Source organism: Neoarius graeffei, chromosome 3 (assembly GCF_027579695.1).
Source record: "Neoarius graeffei isolate fNeoGra1 chromosome 3, fNeoGra1.pri, whole genome shotgun sequence".
Classification (NCBI taxonomy): domain Eukaryota; kingdom Metazoa; phylum Chordata; class Actinopteri; order Siluriformes; family Ariidae; genus Neoarius; species Neoarius graeffei.
The window spans coordinates 82,319,519-82,339,348 of record NC_083571.1 but is presented as its reverse complement, the minus strand read 5'-3'; the positions used below and the strand labels follow the sequence as shown (position 1 = coordinate 82,339,348).

The following is a 19,830-nucleotide window of genomic DNA, read 5'->3' as shown; positions in this document are numbered from 1 at the left end:
TATATATATATATATATATATATATAATGTGTGTATGTATGCATGTATATGTATGTGTGTGTGTGTGTGTGTGTGTGTGTGTGTGTGTGTGTGTGCTGAAGCTTAAATATACATTCGAATTGTGAGTTTTCTAACTGAATGAACATTGGTAGACAAAGGCCTACCTGGTCAACATTGCTCGGTTTTTGAAAAAACGCTGTAATTGTTTTTTGTTTTTTCATTGTTGACCCCACCAGGGATTGCCTGCAGGCCAGGAGGACAATGTTAACATCTTGAATCTCATAAGTTCAGTTAACAGTTGCTGCTTACTAAAATAACATTATACATAAAAATAACAACACTAAAAGATATTCACCTACAGCCTAGAATGCTGTTATTTTACATTTAGCCTCCTTCAGGTAAGTCCAAATTCCTTCTTATTATTATCAGACTAGCTACTCAACATTACAAAACAAGTATTTGTCACATCTGGGAAAGGCAACAGGCAGAGGATATTTACATCTTTTGGTTCTTGAAACAAACGCTGTGATTTTTTTCCCCCTCTTCTCTGGCTTAATGTGGCAGAAAGATCACCAGCTCAGTCATTAGACAGTTGTTTATGGTCACTATGGTTACCGCGACAGGCAAAGTCCCCAGCTCCCCTTAGGACCCCGGGTTCGAGATGGTGCGTTACATTTACATTGGAAGTCGGAACTTGGAGCTCCGAGCAACATAACCTCAGAACTGAGCGCTTCCCAGTTTAAAAACTGGGACATCATGGAACATGGAATTTGAAAAAAATGGCCAGTTAATGAAATGAAACGAAAACCCCAACGTTTATGCTGGGAGATGCTGGATTTCAATGCTTTTCCGACTTCAAACTTCCAACTTACGAGTACAACTGAACGCACCATTAGTCGTAGCAGAAACACCGCTGATATCAAATGGATGAGCTGTGCAGTGTTATTAACCGAGAATTATGTGGAAAATGAACACCTTGCTTTCCCAACTCTGCAAGGATCTGCTCCAGCCTACACCGATTCAAGAAGGGGAAAATGTGGATTGATCACTGACAAGGCTGCTGCCATTTCAACTTTGTGCTGCAGTGTAAGTTAGTCTAACTAACGGAACATTAATCCTCACTTTTTCTACCTATGTGTGGCGCCTTACGTAGGGACGGTGGGTGGGGGGGACAGATGGGGGTCACTATAAATTTGGTGGGGACATGTCCCCCCCTGTGCTATCTGCGCCCTTGACCTTCCTGTCTGGTTTGACCGGTCAGTCACGTCTTCTACTGTCTGTTCGTCCCCTGCAAGATGGCACTCCAGGTATGGGAGAGCATGTATGCTCCCTCATCCCGGTTGATGGTCCTTGGGCTTCGCTTTCAGATCTCCATGGCCTCCCTGATCCAGCGCTGATGTTTATTATCTTCTGTGTGGATGACTCTGGCATTCCCCCAGTCCATAATGTGATTTTCTCTTTTGCAGTGATCTGTTATGACTGACTTGTAATTTTCCTGTCGTGCCTTTTCTTTTATTGTTCGGGTTTGTCTTGTAGCTGTCTCCTTTTCGCACTCTTTCTTATGTTCATTTTTCCTTGTGGTGAAGCTCCTCCCTGTCTCCCCGATGTAAGTTTTATTGCATGATTGGCATGGAATCTCATATATGGTGTTGCATTTGTTTTCCGGATGTATTCTGTCTTTGGGATGAACCAGGATCTGACGGAGTGTTGTGTATGGTTTGACAGGTGTGTTAATGTTGTGTTTCCTCATTACTCTTTGAATGCGTTCCGTTATTCCTCTGATGTATGGTAATGTTATTACTCCCCTGTGTTCTTGTTTGTTGCTTTGTTTTTTCTCTTTCTTCTGTGTTTTGTTGTTCTTGACCTGTTCTGCCCCTTTGGATATTGCCCACTGTGGATATTGACATGCCTTCAGCGTGTGTTGTATGTGTTGTTCCTCCTGTTCTTTGTCCTGTGGATCTGTAATTATTGCTGCACGTTCATGTAATGTTCTAACTACTGATATTTTGTGCATTATGGGGTGTTCGGAAGTCCAGTTTAAATATTGGTCGGTGTGTGTGGGTTTTCTGTGTACTTTTATTTTGATGTCCCCATCTTCTGTGTGTTGTATTTTTAAGTCCAAAAATGCTATTGACTGCTCCGTTTCCTCTTCATGTGTGAATTTTATGTTGCCGGTATTGTCTATGGTGTTGAGATGGTCGCTGAGTTGTTGAGTGTATCCCGTCTTCACTTTTTCCAGTATATCATCCACGTAACGTTTCCAGAGTGTTGGTCTGTATTCTACCGGTATTATAGTGAGTGTTTTCTGCTCCAGGTCTTCCATGAAAAAGCCGCACATGATGGCCGATAGTGGGTCTCCCATGGCAAACCCTTCCTTTTGTCTGTATATTGTATTCCTAAACTGAAAGTATGTGGATGTGGCGATGAATTGAAGGAGTTGAGTGATGTCTTGTACTGTGAGGTTTGTACGTTTCCTGAGCGTCCTGCCTGTTTTTAATCTGTCTTGCACTACCTGTATAGTGGCTTCCGTGGGTGTTCTGGTGAAACGAGATATGACGTTGTGTGATATGAAAACTTCGTCTTGCTGCATTTTGATGTTTTTTAGTTCTTCTGCCAGTTGTTTTGATAAGATGCGTCACCAACAACATCTGGTGACACTCTGAGGAAGACGACAGTTACGTACGTCGAAACATGTCAGGTAAACAAACCTAAAACTAGATGTCTGATAAAAAAAGAAAAAACTAACCATATCTAATATAAGACATAATGAACATAATCGAGAGAGTGGAGAATGTTTTTCAGAACCCGGGGGAACCCTGATTTGGTGGTGTGGTTTAGAATCAGATGGATAATGGAGGACAATCAAAGGTGTTAAAGGATAACATTGCACTTTGGTCCTGGATAGATAAAGCAAAACAATGAGGATAAATAAAAAGATTGATCCTAGATCATCAGACTTGCTTTAAGAAGTTTGGGAAATCTGATTTCAGACTTCTGATTTATCTTCACATACAATACATACCAACATCTGAGGATACTACCAGATCGACATTTAATGAATGTTTTTATTTCAAAATTAATACATTTTAGTTACTTACTTACTTACTTACTGCTGCTGTCGTGGGTAGACCCACATAGCGCCAACACAAATGACCGCCAACTTTTCCTGTCCTGCGACGCCACCATAGCCTCCTCATGTGTTAGGGATTGTTGAAGGTCTCTAGTGACTGCGTCGCGCCAACGCATACGCTGTTTGTCTGGGCGCCGGCATCCTTGAGGTGCCCAATAAAGAAGTCGGCGCGGCAGGCGTGTTGGAGGCATGCGCATAACGTGCCCAAACCATGATAGTCGTCTTTGTCGAAGGATGTTCGTTAGAGGAACCTGTCCAGTTCTTTGGAAGATCTCCGCATTGGATTTACGCTCTCTCCAGGAAACACCAAGAGTTCTGCGAAGGCATCTAGTATGGAAGGCCGATAGTCGCTTCTCTTGCTGCACTGTTGTGTTCCAGGCTTCGGCTCCATACATTAGGATGGTAATTACTACGGCCTGATAGATTGCCATTTTTGTGCGAAGCTGGATGGACTTGTGGCACATGATGGGTAGAAGTTTATTAAAGGCGTTCGCTGCTTTCCCTATACGGTTGTTAATCTCTCGGGTTAAGTCACCATCGGATGTTATCGTACTTCCCAAATAAACAAACTTCTCCACCTTCTCCAACGCATCTTGGTTGTTTAGACTGATTGTAATGTCGCATTTATCCTTTGAGACAGCCATAACTTTGGTCTTCGTGGGGTTAATGGTTAGTCCTATTTTACTCCCTCCCTCTTTCACTTGAGTGGTTGCATACTGTAATCTTTCTTCCGACTCGTCAATAAGAGTGATGTCGTCTGCAAAGTCAAGATCAGATAATCTTTGTTGCTGGTAAACATGTTCATAAAATCATGAAGAAACATTTTAGTAATACATTATATACATCTGAGACAGATCAGTTTTATAGATATTTTAGAGACTCTTGCAAAATATATCTAAATAATTTGTTTTCCGGGCGGCACGGTGGTGTAGTGGTTAGCGCTGTCGCCTCACAGCAAGAAGGTCCTGGGTTCGAGCCCCGTGGCCGGCGAGGGCCTTTCTGTGTGGAGTTTGCATGTTCTCCCCGTGTCCGCGTGGGTTTCCTCCGGGTGCTCCGGTTTCCCCCACAGTCCAAAGCCATGCAGGTTAGGTTAACTGGTGACTCTAAATTGACCGTAGGTGTGAATGTGGAGTGTGAATGGTTGTCTGTGTCTATGTGTCAGCCCTGTGATGACCTGGTGACTTGTCCAGGGTGAACCCTGCCTTTCGCCCGTAGTCAGCTGGGATAGGCTCCAGCTTGCCTGTGACCCTGTAGAAGGATAAAGCGGCTAGAGATAATGAGATGAGATGAGAATTTGTTTTCCCGGCAGTCACAAAAACCGTTGGGCGGTAGGGTTTTAGGTGACTCTGCAGTATATACAGTAAAAATAAATAAAATCAAAACACAGTGCATTTGTGTTATAATCCTTTGATATGTCTGAGATTTTTACTGTTGCTCAAATGCCTCTGGGCACTGAGTAGCACAGGCAGGAAAGGCATTTTTAATCACTTAATAACTGTCATTATAATTTATTTGCAATGTCTTAGATTTGGCACTTCATTGCAGGCCCATTCAATGTTTTGTCATCCCCCCTTAAAAAAAAGTCTCTCTTATGACCCATTTTGGCTGAGATTTTCTGGTGACATCTCTATCAGTTATAGTTGACTGATGTTACATACGTTTTTGTCTAATGATAAACATACACTGACCGATTTCCTTTTACATTAATGAACTCAAGCATTCTCTATTTATCGGTACAGAAAGTGAGGGTGCTCCGTGACTCCGGGCTAGAACAAGTGGGATACTGGGGAAGGGGGCGGAGCATTCAGGTGGCGTCATCTAATATAAACACCTGAGCAAATTATTCCAGATATTTTTCTATTGGTCAATCTTCTGTTTTTTGAGGGAGAGAAGATAATTCTGTGTACTCTAGTAAACTATACTCTGTGTCTGTTTAAACTAAATTGCAGAGCTTCTGTGCAAAATATAAAGATTGGCAGGTCCTTTTGCATGACAAATATAAATTGACAAAGTTTGTGTTTATTTTACAAGCAGTCCTTTCTGGTACAGGAGTAAAGCTTTTGGATTTTACCATATAATCCTTTGAATGTGTTCTTAAATATGAGCTTGACTTGTCCACTCCTTGCTGCTCTCCTTTGCTTGTGTGTGTAGCACATGAATGCACTGCAGGCGTATGAGGCTCAAGTATCCTCTCTGATGCGGTCAACGTCTCGGCTGGAAGAGGAGCTGCAGTCAGCACGGGACGAGAAGGCATCGGTGCTTGCTGATCTCGCCTCTGTACGGGAGCTGTGTGTTAAACTAGACTCCAGTAAAGAGCTGATCACACGTCAACTCGCTGCTAAGAGCATGGAGCTGGAGAGGGTGAGTGTTACACAGCTTCTAGTCATTCGCAGCATTTACAAATACCTTTGGTAAACTATCCCACCTCCTCATACAAGGAGGAGCTCTCTGAAGAAGTTACTAACCCTGTGTCCGAAATCGCTCCCTACTCACTATATAGGGCACTATATAGTGAGGACGCCATTTTGTAGTGCTGTCCAAAACCTTAGTGAGGATTATTTACACCCTATATAATGCACTCAAAGTATCCCACAATGCATCACGAAAAGTAGTGTACAACCGATGGTCACTAACCAAAGCAGTATGTCCCATCATGCATTGCAGTCGCGCTGAAAGAAATCAAATTAAAAGTCTCAAATTTGATTTAATAAAAGGCAGCGGCAAAGAAGAAAGTATTCAGCCTTGATTTAAAAAAAAACCCGAAAGATGCAGGTACTTTGTATTGATTAATGTGGGAAATACGCTCCATATAATATGGATTTATCACAAAAATACATGCATGTATTTATTATTTTGAAAACCCACCAGCCGACTGATCCGGCACGTTTTAGTTGTGCGACAGTAATAACATACACTACTGTTCAAAAGTTTGGGGTCACTTTGAAATGTCCTTATTTTTGAAAGAAAAACACTGTTCTTTTCAATGAAGATCACTTTAAACTAATCAGAAATCCACTCTATACATTGCTAATGTGGTAAATGACTATTCTAGCTGCAAATGTCTGGTTTTTGGTGCAATATCTCCATAGGTGTATAGAGGCCCATTTCCAGCAACTCTCACTCCAGTGTTCTAATGGTACAATGTGTTTGCTCATTGCCTCAGAAGGCTAATGGATGATTAGAAAACCCTTGTACAATCATGTTAGCACAGCTGAAAACAGTTTAGCTCTTTAGAGAAGCTATAAAACTGACCTTCCTTTGAGCAGATTGAGGCTACATCCACACGACAACAGCAACGAGATGTTATTTAAAAAAATATCGCGTCCACATGGGCAACGATCAGTAAAATATCAGGTCCATATGGCAACGCAACGCTTGCTGAAAACGATGCAATACACATGCCACACCTCTAGGGGCGCTGTAAGATGGTCCCTTCGGAGACACCAGAACAATAGAAGTAGTAAGGACGCATGCGCATAAACTATTATGCGCGAGACTTCATATTAGCCACAAAGTCAGAAAAATCTGTTCGTAAAATTACATTATAATGACCAAATACAATGAAAAGTATTTTTCCAGTCTCACCTGTGAAAGGTAATCCCATGTGATCTCGTTTGGACGGCAAACCTGTTGGTACAGTTAAACGCAGCACATGAATGAGGCATCTTTATTCTCTGCTTTGACCCATCCAATATGGCGGCGAGGATGACGTATGATTCTACGCGGAAGGCGGCGTCTTTAATGGTCCGGAATAAATTGAATGCTACACGTTGATGGATTAATTTGTTCTTCTACGCCCTTTTTGAGGAATGTATTGTAGGACTTAAACCAACATCTGAAGAGGTGAGATCGCTCCTTTTTTTCCCTATTTTTGCTGGCGGGATTGACTCTGCCCTAAGGGCTATTCTCTCTCTATCTCTCTCTCTCTCTCTCTCTCTCTCTCTCTCTCTCTCACTTTGCACCATTACACAATAAATATTCACAGGGAAAATATTTTGTAAGCGTGTTTCGTGGACCAAGTTATAGGATTTGTTGACAATTCGCATCGAGTTCGTTACACTTCTACCCGGCGTGAAGCACTCACAGTCATGTGGTTGTGACGTCATCGTAAACAAATCCGTTCTACTCATCCAGACGACTTCGCAACGGCAACGTTGCCAGATCTTTCCACTCTGGAACCCGTTCTCAAAAGATTGCGTTTTGGGGCACCCAAAACGCCGGTGCCGTGTGGACGCCAGGCCGAAACGATAAACAATTGTATCGGATTCACCTGAATCCGTTGCCGTGTGGACAGGGCCTGAGTTTCTGGAGCATCACATTTGTGGGGTCGATTAAATGCTCAAAATGGCCAGAAAAATGTCTTGACTATATTTTCTATTCATTTTACAACTTATGGTGGTAAATAAAAGTGTGACTTTTCATGGAAAACACAAAATTGTCTGGGTGACCCCAAACTTTTGAACGGTAGTGTAAATACCAGCCTGATGGACTAGTGTCCGAAAGCGTTTTTTCAATTTATCAATGAGCTCACTATATAGTCCTCTATATAGTAATTCCTTATATAGGGAGTAGTGAACAAGTGAGCGATTTCGGACACAGGCTAAATGTTTTCCTTTGTTGTGTAAACTCAGATGACTGGTGAGCTGGAGGATGTACGTTCAGAGATGGAGCTCCTGAAGAAACAGCTGGCTAGCGAGAAGGTGACTGTGCGTAACCTGGAGACGCTGCTGTCCACCAACCGACAGAAAGAGTTTCAGAACCATCTCAGTGCAAGTGAGCGGGAGTCGGAGCTGAAAGTGCTCAAAGACCGCCTGGCTCTCGCAGACAGCAAAACGTAAGTGTCAGAAAGGGGCTTTAAATCTCATCTCTCGATCCGCTTCCCTGACAAAACCCAGCTCATGCAAAAGCTCATAAAAATGAAGGAATTTCTTAAAACTACAGGGTGTAAGATTTTGGTACGGTTGAAGGTTTTTTTTTCAATCGTCAACCGTCCAGTTTTGGTGAATCTGTGCCCAGTGTGGCCTTAGTTTCCTGTTCTTGGCTGCGAGGAGTGGAACCCACTGTGGTCTTCTGTTGTTGTAGCACATTCACCTCAAGGTTTGATGATTTTTTTTGTACATGCTGATGTGCTTTTCTGCTTACGGGCAATTCCATGTAAATGTCAACCTCACCATGCAAAAATAAAGCAACATGTAATACATCAAAACCACTCCCAGAGATATCACCTAGGCCTGTATTTTACAGATGTGAATAAGTTGAACCAATTTGTAACCAACCTAATATGTCACTGTCAGTCTTTCTTTCTTATAATGTAAAACCCAAGCTAAAATCAACTTTGATCATGTACAATTCTATATTATTGCCACAAGCCACAGAAATGTATGCTAAAATCCACAAAACAGCAAAACAATAGCCATCCTAAATATTATTTAAGAACTTTGATAGTTTTAGCTGATATTTAGAGAGTTTTTCAAAGGGTTATGGTGGTTAAATTGCTGATTTTCTAAACATATGCCATGTCTATTTCAGACGCGTCACATCCATAACGGAATTTTGTCACATCCATAATGCTGACTTTTCCTTCCGAAACTCTGCATGAAATACAAAATATTTTAAACAAAGATTTTTTAATATTCACCTTGGACCCCTCTATCAAATGGATCTCTCCATTTCGACATTAGGTTTACGATTTCACAGAGTTTGATAAAAATGTACAGTCACCCAAGAAAAGTGATACTTTTTCTGTCACATCCATAACGCATCTTTTACTGGCATTTTCTGGCATGCCCTAGATGTACTATGGGAATTGTTCTTGTTCTATCACTTCTCCAGTATAGTACAGCCTTAAAATATGCAACACCTGTTTAAATACTGGGAGACAATAAAACATGCACTGGGTCATTTGTTGCCATTTTGAGTTCAAGTGTCGCGTCCATAACGCTGGAATTGCTCTTACCAAAGTTGCAAAGAGTGCTTGAGTTGCCACATCCTTCCTGGCAGCTCGAACCAATCTGGCCATTCTCCTCTGACCTCTCTTATTAAAGAGCCGTTTCCACCTGCAGAACACTCTAGAGACTGTTGCTCATGAAAATCCCCGGAAATGAGCAGCTTCAGATTCATTCCGACTAATGTACGGTAGCTGGCATCAACAACCATGCCATGGTCAGAGAGATCTCGTTTTCCCCCCATTCTGATGTTTGATGTGAATATTAACAAAAGTAATCCTCTTAATACTCTTGAACTGTATGTTCATGATTTTATACGCTGCACTGCTACCACATGATTGGCTAAATGGATAATTGCATGAATGTACAGTACAGGTGTCCCTACCTCAGCACGGTAGATGATGATGATATTCAGTCAACAGTGCCGGCTCTTCTACAGACAGTTTAAACTGGTACATGAAGGTGTTGTGTGTAAAAGGATCTCATTGAAGGTTATTGTGCGTTTGGTTCATACAGGGTAAGTCACGCCAGAGAGGTTTCTCAGCTGCGTGGAAAAATGTCTCAGCTCCAGACAGAATTGGATGTGCTGAAGAGGCAATTGACAACTGAGCGCTTTGAGCGGTGAGACAGTCAGTCCTGCCTAATGCACATGTTTATTTCGCAACATTTGGCTGACTCTTCAAAAACTGACTCTTCAACCCATCTCTCGCACTGTCTAACGCTCTGTCTTTCTCAGGGAAAGGGCAGTCCAGGAGATGCGAAGACAGGGTGTGTCTTTTACTTCACTGCGTAGCTCCTCCCCTCTCAGTACCTCACTCAGTCCCCGCCCATCGTCTCCTGAACCTTCTAGCTTGCGCACACCAGAGCGCTTAATTGAAAAATCACCAGAAATGTGAGTATTTGTTGCACAAATGACTTTGTTCTGTGTAAGCAAATGCATATTATTATTATTATTATTAATATTATTATTATTATTATACCAAAAATCAGTTAGTTTAATCATTTTAGAATTTTCCTGGTCAATGCATTCATAATCTGAGAGAAGCTGAGAGAGTACAAATTGGCTTGAGTGAACTTATGTGACAAATGAATAATTGGTGTTGTTCATGTTGCTAAATCATTGACTACAGTAGTGCTTGAAAGTTTGTGAACCCTTAGAATTTTCTATATTTCTGCATAAATATGACCTAAAACATCATCAGATTTTCACACAAGTCCTAAAAGTAGATAAAGAGAACCCAGTTAAACAAATGAGACAAAAATATTATACTTGGTCATTTATTTATTGAGGAAAATGATCCAATATTACATATCTGTGAGTGGCAAAAGTATGTGAACCTCTAGCAGTAAATTTGAAGGTGAAATTAGAGTCAGGTGTTTTCTATCAACGGGATGACAATCAGGTGTGAGTGGGCACCCTGTTTTATTTAAAGAACAGGGATCTATCAAAGTCTGATCTTCACAACACATGTTTGTGGAAGTGTATCATGGCATGAACAAAGGAGATTTCTGAGGACCTCAGAAAAAGTGTTGTTGATGCTCATCAGGCTGGAAAAGGTTACAAAACCATCTCTAAAGAGTTTGGACTCCACCAATCCACAGTCAGACAGATTGTGTACAAATGGAGGAAATTCAGGACCATTGTTACCCTCCCCAGGAGTGGTCGACCAACAAAGATCACTCCAAGAGCAAGGCGTGTAATAGCCAGCGAGGTCGTAAAGGACCCCAGGGTAACTTCTAAGCAACTGAAGGCCTCTCTCACATTGGTTAATGTTCATGAGTCCACCATCAGGAGAACACTGAACAACAATGGTGTGCATGGCAGTGTTGCAAAGAGAAAGCCACTGTTCTCCAAAAAGAACATTGCTGCTCATCTGCAGTTTGCTAACGATCATGTGGACAAGCCAGAAGGCTATTGGAAAAATATCTTGTGGACGGATGAGACCAAAATATAACTTTTTGTTTTAAATGAGAAGCGTTATGTTTGGAGAAAGGAAAACACTGCATTCCAGCATAAGAACCTTATCCCATCTGTGAAACATGATGGTGGTAGTATCATGGTTTGGGCCTGTTTTGCTGCATCTGGGCCAGGACAGCTTGCCATCATTGATGGAACAATGAATTCTGAATTATACCAGCAAATTCTAAAGGAAAATGTCAGGACATCTGTCCATGAACTGAATCTCAAGAGAAGGTGGGTCATGCAGCAAGACAACGACCCTAAACACAGAAGTTGTTCTACCAAAGAATGGTTAAAGAAGAATAAAGTTAATGTTTTGGAATGGCCAAGTCAAAGTCCTGACCTTAATCCAATCAAAAGGTGGTGGAAGGACCTGAAGCGAGCAGTTCATTTGAGGAACCTCACCAGCATCCCAGAGTTGAAGCTGTTCTGTACGGAGGAATGGGCTAAAATTCCTCCAAGCCGGTGTGCAGGACTGATCAACAGTTACCGGAAACGTTTAGTTGCAGTTATTGCTGCACAAGGGGGTCACACCAGATACTGAAAGCAAAGGTTCACATACTTTTGCCACTCACAGATATGTAATCTCATCTCATCTCATCTCATCTCATCTCATCTCATTATCTCTAGCCGCTTTATCCTTCTACAGGGTCGCAGGCAAGCTGGAGCCTATCCCAGCTGACTACGGGCGAAAGGCGGGGTACACCCTGGACAAGTCGCCAGGTCATCACAGGGCTGACACATAGACACAGACAACCATTCACACTCACATTCACACCTACGCTCAATTTAGAGTCACCAGTTAACCTAACCTGCATGTCTTTGGACTGTGGGGGAAACCGGAGCACCCGGAGGAAACCCACGCGGACACGGGGAGAACATGCAAACTCCACACAGAAAGGCCCTCGCCGGCCCCGGGGCTCGAACCCAGGACCTTCTTGCTGTGAGGCGACAGCGCTAACCACTACACCACCGTGCTGCCCCAGATATGTAATATTGGATAATTTTCCTCAATAAATAAATGACCAAGTATAATATATTTTTTGTCTCATTTGTTTAACTGGGCTCTCTTTATCTACTTTTAGGACTTGTGTGAAAATCTGATGATGTTTTAGGTCATATTTATGCAGAAATATAGAAAATTCTAAAGGGTTCACAAACTTTCAAGCACCACTGTATATCCTGTAATGTGTACACAAGACAAAACATAAAGGAATATCAACAGAAAAATAGTTTTAATCGGTGTTTGGCTATAACCGATAGACCAGGATGAATAGGCAGTGATACCTAATATAACGGGAAGAATATGTTGGAGAGTGGGCTTGGACTTGATCCCAAAGCAGTTCACAGGATATGAAAGAGGCTGGAGGTAGTTGTAAAGCACAGGCTAAACAAAAAAAAAAAAAAAAAGATTTTATATTACATTAAAATGGGTGATGCAAACTTTTCAGCTGATTTTTTTTTCCTCTCCTATTCATAGCATTAGTATTTTTTTCCTATCATTTGAAACAGTTTAATAAAATGGTATATTTTCTGAGAATATTGCGCAAAGGTTAGTGTCGGTTTGGGGATAGAGCTTATTGTTTTTCTGTAACACCTAAGCCTGAGTGAATAAAGTTCAAACTTAGCATCTTAAAAAATGAAAACAATAATAATAGAAAATTATACACGAGCTTGATGGTAATAAGGTTAATTCATGACAACCATACTTGATCTTTGACAATCGGATACAACTAAGGTCATGACTATTTAAATCTAATAGTTAGTACTAACCAAACTCATTCTTCATCATCATCATCACTAATTTCAGTGAGCATATTTTTTTGGTCAGGATTGCGGTGAATCTGGAGTCAGTCCCGGGAATGCTAGCCACAAGGCGGGAATACACCCTGTATAGGACACCAGGCCATCAAAGGGCACCACATACATTTTAAAACATTTTTTAAAAATAACATTTTGTAACTGGATAGCCCTAGCTCACTAACTTTTAACCTTAAATTAGACATTTCCTTCATTTTAGTTAAAGTAAATGACAATAGTAAATTCAAGAGTCAACTCCGTGCCTGGTGAATATCAAGGGTTTGGTAAATAAGGAATACATCACTCTTAACGATAAAGCAGTAATACAAACCGAAGATTGCACGTGTTACCATGTAGCCGACACTGGGGTTGCGGTTTAAATAGGAAAATAAATGACAGATTAGCAGAGGTGGACAAAGTACCCAACTTCATTACTTAAAGGACCAGTCCACCGTACTTCCATAATGAAATATGCTCTTATCTGAATTGAGACGAGCTGCTCCGTACCTCTCCGAGCTTTGCGCGACCTCCCAGTCAGTCAGACGCGCTGTCACTCCTGTTAGCAATGTAGCTAGGCTCAGCATGGCCAATGGTATTTTTTGGGGCTGTAGTTAGATGCGACCAAACTCTTCCGCGTTTTTCCTGTTTACATAGGTTTATATGACCAGTGACATGAAACAAGTTCAGTTACACAAATTGAAACGTGGCGATTTTCTATGCTATGGAAAGTCCGCACTATAATGACAGGCGTACTAACACCTTCTGCGCGCTTCGACAGTGCATTGATATCTGAGCTCCGTATCAATGTGCTGCCGAAGCGCGCAGAAGGTGTTAGTACGCCTGTCATTATAGTGCAGACTTTCCATAGCATAGAAAATCGCTACGTTTCAATTTGTGTAACTGAACTTGTTTCATGTCACTGGTCATATAAACCTATGTAAACAGGAAAAACGCGGAAGAGTTTGGTCGCATCTAACTACAGCCCCAAAAAATACCATTGGCCATACTGAGCCTAGCTACATTGCTAACAGGAGTGACAGCGCGTCTGACTGCGTCTGACTGACTGGGAGGTCGCACAAAGCTCGGAGAGGTACGGAGCAGCTCGTCTCAATTCAGATAAGAGCATATTTCATTATGGAAGTACGGTGGACTGTTCCTTTAAGTCAAAGTACAAATTCCACTAGTCAAATGTTACTCCGATACAAGTGAAAGTTGTCCAATCAAATTTTTACTTACGTTAAAGTACTGAATTACTTGCTTTTAAAAATACTTAAGTATTAAAAGTACATTTTCTATCAACACATGGTTGTATTATTGCCACAACGCTTGCAATACCTAATGCCTCTGAAGCAACCGACTGGATTTGCTGACTAACCTGTAGAATAAACGCCTGGTAGAATGTTATAAAATGAAACACAACGGAACCAAAAAAGAACCATTGTCTTTTTTTGTAACACTCCTCCCCACCCCCACAAAGCAGCATGGTAGTGCTCTGACAGCTGTGGCAGTGTGCGCACACATGCATGTGTATGTTAATCAGGAAGTCAGTGGAATAGCTGTAAATGCAGCTTGCTCAGAAAATAAATGACAATCCAACCTGATTAAAACTCAGGTCCACACCTCGAGCTTAATAACTGCCCAACAGCAACACTGCTTTAAGTAAGACAAAAAAAAAGCAAGACCATCATCTGACATCAAAACAAAAAATGCCAACAGTTTGTTGTGACTGACTAGTACAAAACTGTCCATCACGTGTGTGAGAGTGCGCACAAAAGTGTATGTATTCATGCACATATGAATCTGCCTGTGGAATCCTGGTGGTTTAATGTTAAAGTGCATATCCTGGACCAATTTCGGGTTTTTTTTATATGAAAGTATGTCCCTTTACACACTCATCCAGACTGGATTTGCTGTCTGGATAATTTTGCACAAGGCCATCTGTCTACAGCATAAAAACATAAAATAACAAAACACGTCTGGAAAAATCCCAAGGGAGTCTGGAGCCAGATTCGTGACGTCACCTGCGGAAGCGCCAGCAGGCTGCGAGAGCTTGCACGGTTTCAGTGCACAGCCTGTGTAGACCAAGAAAACGAGGAGTACTAATCCCATCAAGATTGGTGTTGCTACCCCCTCCTACAATACATCTGTTAACCATTTTAATAATTACGTGATAACGTTGAAGAAATTTGCAGAAAACCACCAGGTCGTTTTCTCATAAACAAACCAGCGCTGACGTAGGATTCAGAGGGAGGCGTCCCGCACGCGACAACACGAAAATCAATGTTTGCCGGGAAATCCAAATGCCAAGTTTTTTCAGAGGCGGACCAATTCGCCTCAAATGCCTTGATTTCAGCTGAATTTTTCTGGTATTGCGCAAGGTAAAAAAATTGCACAAAATGTGACAGATAAGAGAATTACATTGATCTTGCTCCTGAATTTACCCATGATATGCACTTTAAGCTAGCTAGTCAGTGAAGCTGCAACTGACATGCTAGCAAACTCTTTTCAAACTCAAAATCATATTGGGTAGCTAACGTTACTAGAAAAGAAAGATTTCTACATTTTGTTTATTTGGCAAGATTATGCTAAAACATTTCTGAAAGCACTTCAGATAAGTTAATGTTATTCATGTTAGCGTAACTCCATTTTTACATGCTAGCTAACAGTGTCCAAGTTAACTAGCTATGTGTTAATGTTAGCTGTGGACAAGGCGATGGTAACTTGGTGGCCAAATCCATAGAAAGTCATTTGACTAACCAGACTGCATAGCTATCGCAATGTTATCGCTAGCTCTAAAGCACAGATGACTTCATTACAAGCTTTCTCTTGAATAAAATGTTTACAGACCTCAATATGCTTCCGCAGGTTGGACGGCAAGTTTTTGTCGGCTGTGATGTGCTGCGTTTTAGGCAAACAATTAAAACGAAACGACTCTTTATTCCTTTCATAAAACTGAAACATGGGTTCCAGGTAAAGCCATGGGTGCGTGCATTCCCCAGAAGAACCCCCTCCTTCCGTTCTGCCATCAACTGATCGTGTTAAATAATGCTGCGGAGAAATCATCGAACTTGATTTTATACAGTCTATGGACGAGATGTGACCCTGATAGGTGATTACTGATGGGCTGTCTCAGTGTCACCTGCGAAAAAACCAGTCACGTTTTAGAAAAAAAAAGAAAAAAACATCCACTTTCAAAGCCACTTCATAGTAATGAGTAACGAGGACCTTGATAGAAATGTAGTGGAGTAAAAAGTATTTGTCTTTCAAATGTAGTGAAGTTCAGGGGCGCAGATATGTTTTTTGAACTGGGGGGGACAAAGCTGCCAGCAAGCCAACCCCAACCCCACCCCCAACATGTGTTGTGCGAGGAATATACTCTGATGCCCTCAGGGCGGCGACATTACTCAGCTAAGACAAAAAAAACCATCACTCCTTCATCCCTGCAACCGTTAGCTTAGGCCTACTAATAAATAAAGAGTAGGAATAGAGCACACCTGTGATGTCTGGTGCTCTCGTGCTATTTACCACTGACACGACAGGATGTCATGTGGGTTGAGTGTGTGTGTGTGTGTGTGTGTGTGTGTGTTCTGGATGACTGCTGACTGTTTTGTCTACCCTTTGTATTTATCTATAGCATCTAGGTCTGTGTAAAGTGTAAACCAGTGCATCCTGACTTTCTAACTATGCCTGTGTGTTGCGTGAGCGGCAGTCAGTCAACAACTCTTGGCAAAGTTTCCTTATGAAACGATATGCTCGCTGAAATTATGGCAGGGAACGCCAGATTAAACATTAAAACTGCCTTCTGAGCACTGTATCTACAGGCTACCACTGAAAGAAGGAGGCTACCAGAAAGGCATCTCTACTCCGTACGATTTTACTTTCACTACGACATTACTTTGAACAGACTATCAAAAAATTGCAAGGTGATATGATAAAGTAAGGCACAGTTTACTTACAGGTCGTCGTTTTTTGAAAAAACGATGCAATCGTTTTCTGCCTTTTCGGTTTGGCACCCTTCATCATGCCGTGTTGGGGTCCTGAACTAGGAGCTGTCCCCGATATGCCTGTCAAACTTGTTGTGGGTAACCATAGCAACCAAGCTCGAGCTCGCAACCTGTGCGGTCTGCGCAGCTCAACCAACCGAATATCAGTCTTTGTTTTGTTTTATGTGAGTTGTTGCAACTATGTATGTACTGCTGTGCACCTCAATAAACCGAATGGTAATTAGTCTTTTGATTTTTCCGTGAGGTTTGCCTTATGCAAAAAAGACAGCATAGACGTTTTTTCCTCCCTATAAGTGGGGGGGACCGAACGAGGTGAATTTAAATCTGGGTGGGACGAATCCCACCCGTCCCACCCTCTATCTGCGCCCGTGGTGAAGTTAAAGTCATAAGTTGCCTACAAAAAAACAATACTCAAGTCAAGTACAGAAACTCAAAAAGTGCACTTAAAGGGGTATCAGATATAATATATACAGTTGCTGATGTGACAAAGTAACGTATTCTTAAGTATTCTATCAAATTTATATACTAGAAAACAACGAAATATCTTGGTAATTGTAAATATAATAGTCGGTACGCTAAACGGCACAAGAGTCGCCATTTTTAAAAGACCGTGACGTCAGCCCTACCCACTGCACTAGGAGAGAAGCGTGTAATCATGGCATCGGGCGCATCAAGTGAAAGCAACAGCTCTGTCGAATCATACGAAGAGATCCCACAAGACACACTGCAAGCAGGCTATGGCTTAGAAGGGTACCAGTTTGAACCTAGGAGAGGTACTCTCAACTCCGGTGATGACGAAAGAAGAGAAGAAAACTCGAACTCGCTTGGTGTTTTTCAGCGGAAACGAGTGAAAAGACACGTCTGGAGGATCGTTATGCTTTCCATCGGTCCTGTTATTACACCCAAAAGCAACACACTGTGGCATTGTGCAGCCGATCACTTACAATTCATCCTACTTTCCGATTCACACGTGCTATTCCCAACCTCAATGAGCCAACACAACTGGGCACATACATACGTCATGAGTGTTACGCAGAGAAAATGAACGTGCATTCTGATTGGATAAAATTAATATCATGGCGGGCTGTTCAAACTGCGGAAATAGTTTGCTCGAGCTACTTTCAAAACACTATAACTTTCCAACCTTAGAACAAAAAACTTTTGTAAGTCTTGAATAAGGTTCGTTAATGTGTGTTTTATTGTTATATTTACTCTATATATTGCCCTCTGTTCCCCTTTAAGTACAGTCCTCAAGTAAATGTACTGCATTACTGTCCACCTCTGCAGGTTAGTAAGTAAATAAATAATCTTACATTTTACATCTTACTGAAGCATCTTTCATCTTGCACTTAATCGTGCTTCATTTCAGAAGTGTGAGCTCTAAGGACTAAAGAGAACAAAAGAACAAAACTACAGGACCTTCGGAAAGTGGGCATCGGAAGGAGTTAATCCCCGGGATCACTGTTCATACATCACCCCTCTTATTGTGAATTTGGTAGGAGAGGCCATTTTATGTCTGTTTCTGCTTCAAGTACTGCACTTCAGTCCATTCTGGCTTGAATTCTGATTGCTGTCTTTTTGCATTTTTCTTATTCAGAATAAAAACCCTTAGATTTCCCGAGATTGTTTCTTTTGGAAATAACTGTATGGACATGCTTTTACAGGGACAAGCCTGGTCATGTTGCCAAAGCCAAACAGAAAGATACGTTGTTTGTGTATTTATGTCTTTTTAATATCTTGAAGGAAATTAACTAAATTTTTCCATGTAACTATTTTATGTTAACTTTTAAACACATGCTTTTGTATTAGGGTAGGAAGATGACATTGTGACTTCATTTATTTTTTGTACATTGTAGTATTTTTATGTGAAATGTCAGTTTTAGACGGCGTGCAGTGCAGAGCTTTAATGGAACTGGCTGTGAAGGAGACCAAACACTACTATGAAATGGGGTATGATCAAAGTCCTCAGGGTTGCCAGTGTTAGAGAGAGCACGCCAACTGCTCTCAAAATCAAAACTTATGGCTGATGTCGTGTATTGGAAATCATTTGTCTGTATACTTGAATCATTAATTTAAATAAAAATGTACCTAGTTTCTTACAGCACTTTTTTTCCATCAGTCGTACATGTTTATTTAACACAAGGAGATGATGCAAGAACGGAAAGGAAGAAAATGGACTCTGCTAATCAAACCTTTTATTTTATTAAACTTTACATGGGATGTTTGGTACTTTAAGAAACATTAAACAAACAAACAAAAAAGAAGCTAAAATTACTAATGAGTGGATGCTGATAGCTAATGTACACTACAGGTTTTCCCAGCAAACATTGGTTTTTTTTTTCCCCATTGAACATCTGTCATTCTTAATGTTCATTCTTAGTTATGGCTTTGGTAAGCAATACTGTTATGCTGTGCAAGATGTAGCTTGGTTTTGTCCGTTGAAATTTTTAGGGTTACCACGACCCTAGAGATTTATGTTAAAATCAAGCTTAATTTATAGACGTTGCCATATTTCCTCTGGCTAACATCCGTTAAGAATGCAATTTCGCAACCAAAAGGAAAAGAGCCTTTTTGGTTGTGAAACTGCATTCTTAAGGGATTTAAGCCTGAGACAGTCTCAATGAGGGAATTCTTTTTGTCTGGATATGGCTTCATGTTTTTGAAGGGTATTTGCATAGTGTAGTGTCCACTATATAAAATGTGTATTTACATACATTGATATTTTTTCCTGCTTCAGACAGAAACAGTTTATAGTCAGAATGTTTACATGCACATTAATATTCCACTATTATTATGAATATGACAATATTTGGAATTTGATACGGGTCATGTTCCGCATGTTGCATTTGGATAAACCGCATGTTCCATTTGGATATTCCAAATTTGGCCTTATTCAGAGTTGAGCATTTTCCGATTAAGATGTGAGATACTGTATGTCGATATTATTCTGGTTTTAGGAGCATTCTTTGCACATTTATACAGCGCATTCAA

General features: G+C 41.1%; 1 protein-coding gene across 2 annotated transcripts in view; it reads left to right on the top strand.

The window, feature by feature from the left end:
- cep135 (centrosomal protein 135) overlaps positions 1 to 18,940 on the top strand; it is a 58,478-nt gene extending 39,538 nt beyond the window's left edge. Inside the window, exons 22-26 of one of the 2 annotated variants that reach the window (XM_060917493.1) lie at positions 5,282 to 5,491; positions 7,762 to 7,964; positions 9,592 to 9,696; positions 9,812 to 9,967; positions 18,209 to 18,940. In XM_060917493.1, coding sequence (XP_060773476.1) covers positions 5,282 to 5,491; positions 7,762 to 7,964; positions 9,592 to 9,696; positions 9,812 to 9,967; positions 18,209 to 18,230 — 696 coding nt within the window. In that variant the 3' untranslated portion in view covers positions 18,231 to 18,940. The other variant, XM_060917491.1, reaches the window with a different exon arrangement.
- The last annotated feature ends 890 nt before the right edge of the window (positions 18,941 to 19,830 follow it).